The sequence below is a fragment of the Trachurus trachurus genome (assembly GCF_905171665.1).
Source record: "Trachurus trachurus genome assembly, chromosome: 8".
In the NCBI taxonomy this organism is placed as follows: domain Eukaryota; kingdom Metazoa; phylum Chordata; class Actinopteri; order Carangiformes; family Carangidae; genus Trachurus; species Trachurus trachurus.
Window position 1 is genome coordinate 12,898,715 of NC_139905.1, and position 12,438 is coordinate 12,911,152.

Genomic DNA, 12,438 nt, shown 5'->3' on the forward strand with positions numbered 1-12,438 from the left:
ATCATGGACCAAGGTCACTTTGGATTGGTAGGCTGGGGTTCAAATCCCAGTCTTTGTTGATATGTTGGAGAGAGGACGAGCTTATTACTGGGCCCAGCCGTTGTCTCTCTGCTTGCAACATGTCAAGGGCCTCCCTAAGAGACACTGGCCAAGCTGGTTGATGGGGAGCCTGACAGCTCCTGCGTCATTACCGACTCTCACCTGAGCATATTGTGAGAAAGATGATACGTTTTTTGTCTACAAGTGTGGGGAAAATAATCTTGTGTGTAGAGTGTAGTTTGTGGCAAGGAGCAGCGTGTAAAGAGAAAGGTTTTGGCCAATTTCAGACTTGTCCCACTCTAGCCAATGACGTTAGGCCTGCACTGAACTCAGAGTTTACATTCTCAGAGCAGACTTAACGCTGATTAACTGTACTGGAGCAAACGACTTTGAGTTTCCCATTCAGGTTTTGTTAACTCAGAGGTCAAGTTTGGAGACAGAGTTTGTTAAAACTCTGCTCCAGTGTTGGGAAGGAGACGGTCATAACTATTCTTGGAGGCACATGTAGGTCTCTATTGCAAAATAATTAAAGAAGAAAAACAAATAAATGCAGACACATGTTTACCAAACTACAAGGGCTTTTTATTTCAGGAGTCAATTGACTGTACACAATCCCAGAATTTGACAAAGAAAACAAATTGATCGGAAACAATGCATTTATTCCTCACTGAAAAATAAATATGTATATGTACAAGGAAGGAAATAAATTAATTTGTGGCTTATAAATAAATAGTCTTAACTACATTTTCTGTGCACGTCGTCAACTCAAGAATAAGATATGAGTGAATGGAAAAACATGGTAAGTTTCAGAAAAGTGAAATGATGACACAGATGTTGCACATTAAAGCTTTATATTTATTTTTATGTGATTAACACAGTCGCACATCTAAACAAGCACTCCTGGTTTGTTGTTTGTAGATGATAATGTCCATTTATTTATTATTGCATTATGAGTAAAGTCAGGTATTTCCTCTACAGTAAAACCATACAGTTCTGAAATTATTATCTTCAAATTACATAGTGAAAAGCAAAAAACCAGTGAAGGTGTTGTAGTTCTGGGTATCATCGTAGATAAACCTGGTTGCATGGAGACTCACATACACATTGTCTCCCACCTCTAGGGGAATGACCACTGCATTGCTGCCCATGTCATTAGTGTCAGATGTTGCGATGTCCCAGACAGTGACCAGCTTCTCACTGTTCTTCATTAGGCTTACAGCAGCATTGGGAGGGGGACTGTAGGAGGCGTACATTGAAAATCGAAAGAAGTACATTCCTTTGACCATTGCTGTGAAAATGCCTGCCAAAACAACATGAACAAAAAATGCTAAATGTTAACTGTCATGGGTTTTTCCTACATTTGTACTTGCTCTCTCTCTCTCTCTCTCTCTCTCTCTCTCTCTCTCTCTCTCTCTCTCTCTCTCTCTCTCTCTCTCCCTGAAACACTCTACCTGTTGAAGGATTGTAACCATTTCCAGTGTTTGAGAAGATCTTTTTGTACTGCAGAGCGGTGTCAATAGAGAAAGGTCCAATGTTTCCAGCACCAGAAGTCCTGAGAGCTGCAGAAAAGGCCACCTGAGGTTTACCTGGGAACATCAAATGTCCACAAACACGTAACGGTTAGAATTTATACACTAAGGAATTATATCCCATTATTTTGTCACATAAAACAAATTTGCTCTATGTCACCCTCAATGAGGCTCCGCAGCTCGAGGACTTCTTTTTCACTGTTTTGCAGCCTGGTCTCCAGGAGTGTTATTTTTTCTGCCATGTTATTCATTTTTTCTGCCGCTGACCCCGGGGTGATATCGTGGATTGATGATTCAGGACCATAGCTTCCTTGGCCCTCTTCACATTGACAGCAGCTGAATGCTAAAAGAATCAGAACTGCAATTATCTTCTTCATCCTTGTGGTTGAGAATCTGAGTCTCTGTGCAGCTTATCTCTTCTCGCACTATAAAAAGCCTGTCTGACCGTGTGCAAAAACCTGGTAAGTTTCAGGGAATATAAATGCTCCTCCCTTTTTATTGATGTTTTATTTGATGTCCAAAGTTGGAATTGGCTACGCTCATGTACTGTCAACAAAAAGTCCTCCTCTTCCAGTAAATGTTTCAGTACAATTGACTATAATCTGGTCCACTCAGAGTCCCTCCTTATTTATTGGTGTTCTAGTTGACAAAGGTGGGAAAACCCACAAATGGCCAACAAGTCATTATTGATTATCACACGTTGACACAGGGACATAGTGCTTTTTAAATCTGAAGTACTGATTAAATTATTATTTTAAATAATACTGTCTGGATAAATATAATTAATAGTCATTAAAATATTCTTATGTCTATGTCCTCAGTATTTGTGCTTTGTGAAAGCCCGCTTGTTTGTTTGTTAAGTAATTTAAGTTATTAAGACTAAATGGACTGATTTCCTGCATGAAAACCATTCAAACTACAAAATACCTACATACTGTAGTGTATTCTTACTATGGTGCTTGAATGAGTGTTAATTGCATTTGACACTTCATTTATAGAATACTGAAATTTCTATTGTTTTTGTATGCATCATGTCTCAGTAAGCAGTGAGACATTATTGTTTAAGTCTCTGCACCCTCAACACCACAGGATTCGTATATTTTCAAGGTATAAGTGCCAAATCCAGACATGAGCACCTTTATTCCTCCAGTTTATTCTTTGTGCTTGTTATGGGGAAGCAACACAAACATGTGAATGGGGAATCCCACTGAATTTAACCTATTTGGAGTGCGGGGTTTAAATCACAGCTAGTTTATTTCCTGGGTCAACAACATCTACAGAAGAAGAGGTTGCTTTCTTACAATGAATAAATGTGAAAAGCATTTGCTATAATCTGTTTCAGAATATTTCAGTACGGTGATATGACTGAACTTGGTCCATATCATGGACCAAGGTCACTTTGGATTGGTAGGCTGGGGTTCAAATCCCAGTCTTTGTTGATATGTTGGAGAGAGGAAGAGCTTATTACTGGGCCCAGCCGTTGACTCTCTGCTTGCAACATGTCAAGGGCCTCCCTAAAGAGACACTGGCCAAGCTGGTTGATGGGGAGCCTGACAGCTCCTGCATCATTACCGACTCTCACCTGAGCATATTGTGAGAAAGATGATACGTTTTTGTCTACAAGTGTGGGGAAAAGAATCTTGTGTGTAGAGTGTAGTTTGTGGCAAGGAGCAGCGTGTAAAGAGAATGGTTTTGGCCAATTTCAGACTTGTCCCACTCTAGCCAATGACGTTAGGCCTGCACTGAACTCAGAGTTTACATTCTCAGAGCAAACTTAACGCTGATTAACTGTACTGGAGCAAACGACTTTGAGTTTCCCATTCAGGTTTTGTTAACTCAGAGGTCAAGTTTGGAGACAGAGTTTGTTAAAACTCTGCTCCAGTGTTGGGAAGGAGACTGTCAGTGCTACTCTGCCGCTTACATAACTGTTCTTGGAGGCACATGTAGGTCTCTATTGCAAAACAATCATAGAAGAAAAACAAATGCAGACACATATTTACCAAACTACAAGGGCTTTTTATTTCAGGAGTCACTTGACTGTACACAATCCCAGAATTTGACAAAGAAAACAAATTGATCGGAAACAATGCATTTATTCCTCACTGAAAAATAAATATGTATATGTACAAGGAAGGAAATAAATTAATTTGTGGCTTATAAATAAATAGTCTTAACTACATTTTCTGTGCACGTCGTCAACTCAAGAATAAGATATGAGTGAATGGAAAAAGATCCAGTCTCCTGTGTTAAGACAAGTGTTGTAGAGGTATGACCAGCGGGTTGGTAGGGTTTGGTTGAAGGTCCAGATGGATGTGGATGTGGATGGGGGTGGGGTGCGGTGGGGGCTCAAAAGGGTCCTCATGTAGACCGCCTCCTCAGTGACACCTGCTGGTTCCTGTAAAGTGCTGCTGCCCGTGACTCAAAGGCATTGACCATCTTCTTCACCACTTCGTCAAAGAACACACTGGCCAGCTGAGAGTGCAAGATGGACTTGAACTCAAAAGACACCTGCAGAGGACACACAAGGGGAACAAATAATTATATTGAAGTATCTGATTATAGGGCGACACATCTGTCAAATCTGTTTTTGGCTTCTTAAGAAGATGCATTTTTCCAGAGGTGAAAGATGAGTTAAGTCACAATTAGACTCTACTCTCACCAATCACTAATCTTTTCCCAGAGCAATACTTGTTGAATGTGTTTCACTGACAGATAACCACTTTCTGTCCGTCCCAGAGGTAATCCAAGCCAATATTAAGGTTTAACTCCTGTCGGCTGCTCTTTAACACTGTTCCCTTCCCTGACAGCTATTTCAGCCCTCCAGGAACACCAGCATACTCCTCAAGGCTAAATTTAGAGCGTAATGAGATTTGACTCGGCACTTCCTTTCAGTTGGTAATCCACTCACAAACGTACAGAAGCAAAGACTTGAAATTAGTCCATCCCTAAGCATACAGTATACAATCTGATCTAGTTTCACTGCCATTTCCTTGCATCCCCCGCATTCTTTTCATTTTCCCCTCCCTCAGTCATCTCTTCCTTTGTCAGACTACTGTGCCAGCTGCAAAGACCTGGTTTCCTTGTGCGTCTCTCCGGGTCAGATATTCATTCATTTTAATACACATTTAAACACTTACATAGAATTCCACTTTACAGGAGTCTGGTAGGTCTTTGGCCCCAGGAGCAAACCTCCATATTGTTTCAAGGTGGCTGAAGAGGGATCCATCAGTGCACACAGCCTGTTTCAAAACAAATGGCCGTTTGTTCATTATTGATAGAAAGTAAAAAGCCAGTGAGCAAACTCTAGACCAAAGTCAAGACACAGCAATTTCCTCTCTGCTTTCTGGAGGAACTACAATCAAGAATGAAGTCATCTACTGACGATAACTGATATCATATCTACAATGTTGTGCATAATAAAAAAATAACATGTAGATATTGTTTGTTTTTTTAAAGTCTTTTTTTTTTTAGAGAATAAACAAGTGGACTTTGACAAAGAAGGATAGTGTTTGAGAAAACAAGAGGGGATATATCAGGACCAGGACTTACTCTGACTTGGTGGTTTGGAACAACTGTGACTTCAGAGGTATAGCGCTCCACGATGGGGGCAAACCCTATTTCAAGTTCTGCCTGGACATCACCATTTTGCCCCTTCACCACCCGAGACTTCTTACACCATGGAACAAAGTGCTGGTACTGATCCACACTGGCCACCACTTTGAACATCTGCTCTGTAGTATACCTGAGCACACAGTGACATGCAGTTTTAATGTTAATGTAAAGTTGTGAGTTATTATTTTTCCAAATATTTTTATTCTCAGTTTGTGTATTGTAGCCTACTACAATTCTTAAGTTTAATATTTATTAAAGCCCTATAGGGTTTTTTTTGTGTGTGTGTGTGAAACTGACATTTGATACTCTTAACTAGGCTGGGCGGCAGCTACCAATCATTTTCATTCAACTTAAAGTGAGTAGTTTTGTCCATAATTTCCAAGGAAATATTGAAGATGAAAAAATGAAAAAGGTGATTCTGTAAATTGCTAAATTCTTAATGTTTCTGTGTTACCGTTTTATCATTTCAGCTGATTTGCACATATTAAATCAGGGTGCTCACCCTAACGTCCTGCATTCAGAGTATTCCATCCTGCGGGTGCTGATGGGGATGGCCAGGTTGATGAAGCTGCGGTTGGGGATGCACATGGATGTGGTGGAGCTGAGGGGCAGGCTGGTCCTCCTCACTGCCAGGGCCCCACAGGAGCCAAATTGTCTGAAGTTGCAAAAAGTAGAAAGACTCAGGCACTTCCTGATACAGTAAAGATATAACATCTAACAAATAGGTTAGCTCAGTAAACAAATGCTCCTTTACCACAGCCAAGTGTATTTGGAGCACATTGTCAAATACAGAGGGGTAAAAATGAGGTTGCAAGCACACATATGATGGTATATTTTTTCCCCAATACAATACAAAGACAGGTTAAAGAAACAGTCACACTAAGTTTTATCCCTGTGTGCTGTACGTAGCCAGTGGAATGAGCTGTGCTGAGGTTTAATGTGAGGACTTCTGCAAACTGTACTACTTCTGTGATGGTATGAGATAAACTGAGTTTACTGAATGCTAGAGAAGTCCAGTGACAGCAATGTGTTGCATCTTTGTGAAACACTGTAATGAATCTGCCCTTCTGGAAAAATGATGTGGGAATTCAAATCATAGCAGGAGCTTCACATGGACTCAAATGTAATCTAAACACGTGAACTTTAGTTTGTATCTCTGCGGAAGACGACTCACCTGAAATTTACTGCCCTTGCGTTTCCACGCACAACTTTGGAAGCGTGGACCTCAGACACTTCCAGCAGCGCCTTCAAGAGAAGCGGCGTCGTTTTGTTGGCCATAGTGATATTTATACTAAAAAAAACAAAAAACAAATTATAAGGCGAGGCGACGGTGTTTAGTCCTTAGCAGCAGCAGCAGCAGCGACAGCGACAACCTGCTTTGTTCTGATCGACTTGTCGCTGCACTTGACCATTAAGGGCTGCTGTGACGTAACGGGAGGCGCTATTGGCTCTCCGTTGACCTCTCAGCGGGGAGAGGAAGAGGATGACGGAGTGTTAAAAGTTGGGGGTTGATCACACAGGTGAACCTGGAAGGTGACAGGATGCAACAAATTGGACAGATCAATTTAGGAAAGTGGTCAATATGGAAAAGCAGTGAAGCCTTGTATGACTCATGCAGTAGCCTAACTTGTTTAAATATTTAATTCTTGCCAGCCAGATAACACTCTTGTGGACACATATGAATCATTTTTCACTGAATCATTGCACATCTATTTGACAAGTGGGCTCACAATGCCTGAGAGGTTTCTGTGAACAGAACAGGCCAAAGTGTACTGGGATCCTGCAGGCACATGCTCTGCACATGTTCAACCTGGACTTTGGTGCTACACTAGAAAGTCATCACCTGCACTCAGATTATTAACAGCTCACTAAATGGAAACGTTTAAACTGTGAAAACTAAATTCCACATTAATGTGTTTTATTACAACCTTTACCGAACTCATTATACTGAACTGCATAATACTCTAACTAACAGGCTGACACTGCCCCTGGGTTAAGTGGCTGTGTTGTATCACAGTCAGAGCTGCAAGTGCAGGATCCATTTCAGGATCTTCAGACTGGAATTAGGGCACCTGATCTCGGAGAGATTAGCTAATCTTATCAAAGATCGGACTGAAACGTAACTCGTCGAGGTGCAGACTAGATAACCCATCTCAAGTTAGAAGAGAACACACTGACTCAGCCAAAAGTTACACAGCTACTGCTCCAGCTGGCCCTCCATCAAGCTTTGATCCCTAAACTTTGTACAGTTCAGTGATTTAGTGGAAGCCCAGCAGAAGCCAGCTAAAATCCTCCGTACAACAACATTTCAGAAAGATTTAAAAGACATTTCTTAACTTTCCATAGACTTTCAAGGATCTCTTACATTTCTAATGAAAAACAAGGCAGTACGTCACACTTTACGTTTACTGTTCACGTGCCTTTTTATCAGATGTAGCCTATTTAATGATTGACATGTCTTTACCCAAGCGATCAGTGAACTTACTGTAAAATATGTCACTCAGTGTTTAAAATATCAAGATATGAACTTTTCTAAAGCAAACCTGTCTGATAAAGACCAACAAAGATCACTTATAACTTCATATATCAGAGACACATATCAAAATCTAATCAGTACAGTATAAATGAGGCTATCTCTTGTTTGTTTTAGTATACACAGGGCACACACACAGTATCAGTCTCTAGGTGAGAGGACATTTCAACAAGCTGTTTAAAGGCAAGCAAGATCTTCACCCTCTCAAATCAAGGTTTGCTCTCTCAGCCTTTTCATATGCAGTATCATGTGTTTTTTTGGACATCACTATAAATGTGAAATATGTTTTGCTTCTATTTAAGTCATTGCTGCCACAGCACCCTGAACACCCACACAGGAGTTTAGTTTATTTTTAGCACTTTATTCATATATGAGTAAAAGGAAAATTCAAGGCGGAGGTCAAGCCATTAGAGAACAGAAAGGAACAACAAGGTTCACTGTCATTCACTCATACAAAAAACTAAATTGTTTTCACTGTTCACTGCAGAGAAACTCCTGGGAGCCTAAAATAGCCTATCACATATTACATAAGTAAATTCTTAGAGTGTTTTTATTTTCACACAATGTACCCAGGAACATCCCATTGAAAATATGCCAAACAGCTTGAGTGTAAGAGCATCACAAGATTGGAATGAAAAAGCTGCTGTATCACTTAAAACATAAAACATAAAACATAATCTCAATTTTCATCCTTGGAGGTACTCCCGTGTGTGAACTTTATGAACCTGCTACACCCGGCTGAACAACAGCAGTTGGCCAGAGGGCATCAATTTTATCCCAGAAATTTAAACTAAAATAGAAAGAAAAAAAAACTACGATGAAGAGTAAGAAGAGCAAGACTGCACAGGAAGTGGAAGCTTGTATTTGCATTGTTGGAAGTTATTGCTCCTCGGTTGAGAAGATTATTTTACTCATGGCACGGATGCACTGAGAACCATCTGGCTCTGTGATTTTCAGCTGGGTGAGAGGTGGGACAACACCACTGGTGAAGTATCTGAAAGCAGGGCTGGGTGACTGGATGGCATCTAAAAACACCTTGGAGACAGAAATAAACAAAAGAGACATGTTGAGCTGCTCTTATCTTCATCACAAAAGCATTGTGAAAAAGTTCATTTAAAGAATGAACTGTTCCTCATCAGTGCATTTGCTGCATTTGGTGCATGCGGTAGTGGTCTTCCCCTGACGCACAACCTACCTTAACAATGTCCTCAGTGTCCTGTGCTGCGTTTTGGAAAACTGCGTCACAGTGGTTCAGGTACTTCTCATAGAGGCTGAGCGTGCGAGTGTCGAGCTGTTGGAGAGATGAATCCCCTAGTTCTGCTTTCTGCAGGTTGACCAGGAAGTCAGTGTTGACTGGACCGCACTCAATGAGACTGACACTGCAGGATAAAGCAGAATGGAGTCAACAATAATACTCTCTATGAGCTATACAACCATCATTCGCTAAATTCAGAGAGCAAGATACAACAAACTTTGACACTCACTAGATGTTGAAGTGTTGCAGGAGGACAGCCAGACTCTCACATGCTCCCTCTATTGCAAACTTACTGGCACAGTAGACCTCATTAAAAGGGAGACCTGTGAGAGAGCATGAAGCCCCGAGATGGGTTATTTTGGCAATCTCATGCATGGTAGCAAGTCTCAACATGGTTTGTTTACATGATTTTTATCAAATCATTACAGAAGCTGCACATGAAGAACGCTGTGGCTTCTCAGCCATTCGCTTGTCTCACCGTGAAGTCCTCCAGTGCTGCCCGTGACCAGAATGCGGCCCTGGCTCTCAGCCTTCATCTCCGGTAGGAAAGCCTGGATGGTCTGGATGGTACCTAAGAGGTTGACCTCCAGAATGTGCCTCATGGAGTCCAAGGACTGCAGCTCCAGCGGCCCCATCAAGCCCACACCAGCATTACACACTGTAAACAGTGAGTAGTGTATGAAGTAGGGAAGCTACACAATCTTAATTGCAACACATGTGGCATAAGGCATACCCAAAATGTCCAGGCGTTTCTCCACAACCCTGTCCCTTGCATCCAGAATGGACTGGCTGTCTGTCACGTCCATTTGGAGGATCTCCAGGGTGTCTTTGTGCAGACCTTTCACACACTCTAACAGACGCTCCTTCTTGGCCAAGTTCCTCATTGTGGCATAGACTAAACAAAATCAATCATGTCAACATAGGAATACTTTCAACATCTTACAGAGGCTAGTGTCAGTGATATTCCCAATAAAATGCTTCATGAGTTTTAGCACATCTAAACAGTATCTCAGTGGGGTTTAAATGCTCCTAAGGACAATTGCCAGTCGAAGTTCTCTGATAAATACAATATAAGACAATAGTGGGTAAATGTTGGCTGTTGTTACCTTTGAATGTTTTGTTGGGGTCCGATGCTAGCCGGACAGCCAGGCTGAGACCGATTCCTGAGGAGCAGCCTGTGATCAGCACCACCTTCTTGTCCATGGAGCCTGATTTACCAATGTACTGCTTCAGTGGAGAGTAGCACGACCAAAGTGAGGAAGGCACCTTGAGATGGATCAGACACTGGGGTGGTGCCATGTGAAAACTCTTCTTTTCCTCAGTATTTACACATCTAATTCTAAACAGCTGTCTGTTATCAGCCAGATGGTGTCCTCCCATTTTTCTCATGTCCTTGTTAGTATGGTCCGTCTTTTCTGCCTTCAAAACCCACTCCACACCAACTGTGTACCACCTGATCCACCTGCTGACTGCTACATTTACTATAACTTCAATAATAATATCTGTAGTGGCATTTCAACCTTAACTTTGTCCTCACTCTGCTATTATCAATAATGACGATTATTAAAATCATTGCAGGATGGTATTTTCCTTTCTAATCCCTCTCTTGGTCCAACTCAACTCAACCCTGAGTGTGATTCTGTGCAAGGTTTCTGACTCTTAACAGTTTTTTTTTTCTTAAGACCTCCTATATTTGAAAAGATCTTCAGATAACTTCTTTTGTGAATTGGTGCTATACGTACATAGAAAAGTGACTCAATAATAGCTTGATTTTGGCTTTGTGGGAGGCACTTGACATGACACAAGGTGGCAGCAAAACACCAAAGTATCCGATCAGCACTAAATGATGAATAAAGCCACACTGACCTCAGAGTGCTCCATTGATAACATCCAGACAATGTGGCTGAGAACAGCCAAGCAGCACAATGGTTCTGAGTTAAAGGCATCACGGGGGGAAACCACTGTGTTCCTCACAAAAGATTTATGATTTGGAGATCTTTTCCCAGGCTTGTGTTGAGAGAAATTATTTCAAGCAACTGCCAGTCTGGACCTTCTGAGTTGGGAATTTTTTTTTTACCCAGGCTGTTTAACTTGCGTGCTGAAATGTTCAAACTCTGTTAAAAGTCTTTCAGACAGGACAGGAGGGAAAGGTCTGGCAGGTCAGTGCTTTCATGATAACTGGGGTTAACTAAGATCTGTTTCAGTGTACAGTATAAATGAATTTTAACAGGTCTTGTCGACTGCAATAACAGGGATTTTTACATTTCAAACAAAGGCATTGCAAATCTGCAAATCAGATGTATTTGCAGAGAATGAGAACTAAGAGGAAAATTGGCCCATTGTAAAGAAATTCCATCCAAAGCCCTGGTCCAGAGGTGTCTATTATGCAGTTCAAGTAATCCATCATACAAGTTCTTAGGGAGCAACTGGAAAATATGTGGTGGGATTACAGGATTTTACCCTCATGTGCATGTGAGTGGGATTTCACTAGGTGGCGACTAAACCTCAGTCAGAGTTGGCTTTTCTTTCAACCACAGCTTAGTGCTTTGTCTTCATGTTAAGTAGTGGTCATGAACAAAGAGTCTACAAGCTATCAAGGAACACATTGCTGGGTTCAGACGAATTACTGTGCAAGGAAATGTTGTGTAGAAAATAAAATTGTATGAAATGTGACCTTTTCTCAGTTGCAATAGACCTACTTGCATGAAAGTTCAACTCAGCTTCAATTTAGAGCTTATGTTTGTGGTGAATATGTCTCATAAACAATAAACTGTCCAAGCCTGATGCCTTGTTGCAATGTTGTCTCTGCATTTTGGTTACCATATGTGCTCTCCAGCTAAGAAACTGCTCAGTAGGAAAAAAGAAAAAAAAGAAAAAAGGGGGAAACACTTGCATCTTCATGCATTTCAGCAGCCTGATTTGAAAGAATTTCTTCAGCAGATGGGAGCAAAGCAAGTCGGAATTTCCTGCCATTTTGTTGCATTCTTCCCCTTGAGATGGCATCAGCTTGGCCGTGTTCCCAGAGTCTGTGGGACAGATAACAGCAGGCCTTGAACCTCTTTCAAATATCTAACTCCCAAGTATTGTTAAAAACCTTGAACTTACTTGACCTAAGATGTTTTTAAATGTTTGAAGTGTGCAGTATTTTGTTTTAGTATATCAAGCTTTCTGTGTCTGTCGAACATCATTCAGGCTGCATATCATTTATTAATTTCTTTTCCAAGTCTGTCTGTCCTGGCAGCGTGAACCAGTCTGGGCCATGGTCTTGTGCATTTGGGCTGCTCCCTTCTACACGTGGCCTTCAGTCTCCCTGTGGCCCCGTAATTAGTAAGAGAAGGTCGAGTGGAGGTGCACAGTGGTCTGGAAAAGCCTTTAAAACACCTCCTGGACAAGTTTGGCCCACAGCAATGAATGTAAACAGACTTCTGAAGACCAAGTTACAGCTGCTCAGGGAGAGAGCAAGGACATCC

The 12,438-nt window shown here is 41.4% G+C and overlaps 3 protein-coding genes across 3 annotated transcripts; all 3 read right to left on the minus strand.

Annotated features, from left to right (window-relative positions):
* Nucleotides 1-987: 987 nt before the first annotated feature.
* Nucleotides 988-2,032, minus strand: LOC310990574 (complement C1q-like protein 2). The gene is made up of 3 exons (XM_083978007.1): nt 1,729-2,032; nt 1,491-1,625; nt 988-1,339 (listed from the first exon to the last, which is right to left on the minus strand). The coding sequence occupies exons 1-3, from the start codon at nt 1,943-1,945 to the stop codon at nt 1,053-1,055; spliced, it is 639 nt and encodes a 212-aa protein (XP_083834133.1). The 5' UTR covers nt 1,946-2,032; the 3' UTR covers nt 988-1,052.
* Nucleotides 2,033-3,569: 1,537 nt separating this feature from the next.
* LOC310990337 (coenzyme Q-binding protein COQ10 homolog, mitochondrial) lies at nt 3,570-6,716 on the minus strand. Its single transcript, XM_083977683.1, has 5 exons — nt 6,355-6,716; nt 5,683-5,835; nt 5,118-5,310; nt 4,706-4,807; nt 3,570-4,076 (listed from the first exon to the last, which is right to left on the minus strand). Exons 1-5 carry the CDS (start codon nt 6,456-6,458, stop codon nt 3,927-3,929), a joined length of 702 nt encoding a protein of 233 aa, XP_083833809.1. The 5' UTR covers nt 6,459-6,716; the 3' UTR covers nt 3,570-3,926.
* Nucleotides 6,717-8,522: 1,806 nt separating this feature from the next.
* Nucleotides 8,523-10,171, minus strand: hsd17b1 (hydroxysteroid (17-beta) dehydrogenase 1; the record flags this gene model as incomplete). The annotated part of the gene is made up of 6 exons (XM_083977036.1): nt 8,523-8,748; nt 8,909-9,092; nt 9,198-9,291; nt 9,447-9,626; nt 9,702-9,863; nt 10,075-10,171. The coding sequence occupies 6 exons, from the start codon at nt 10,169-10,171 to the stop codon at nt 8,593-8,595; spliced, it is 873 nt and encodes a 290-aa protein (XP_083833162.1). The 3' UTR covers nt 8,523-8,592.
* Between the last annotated feature and the right edge of the window lie 2,267 nt (nt 10,172-12,438).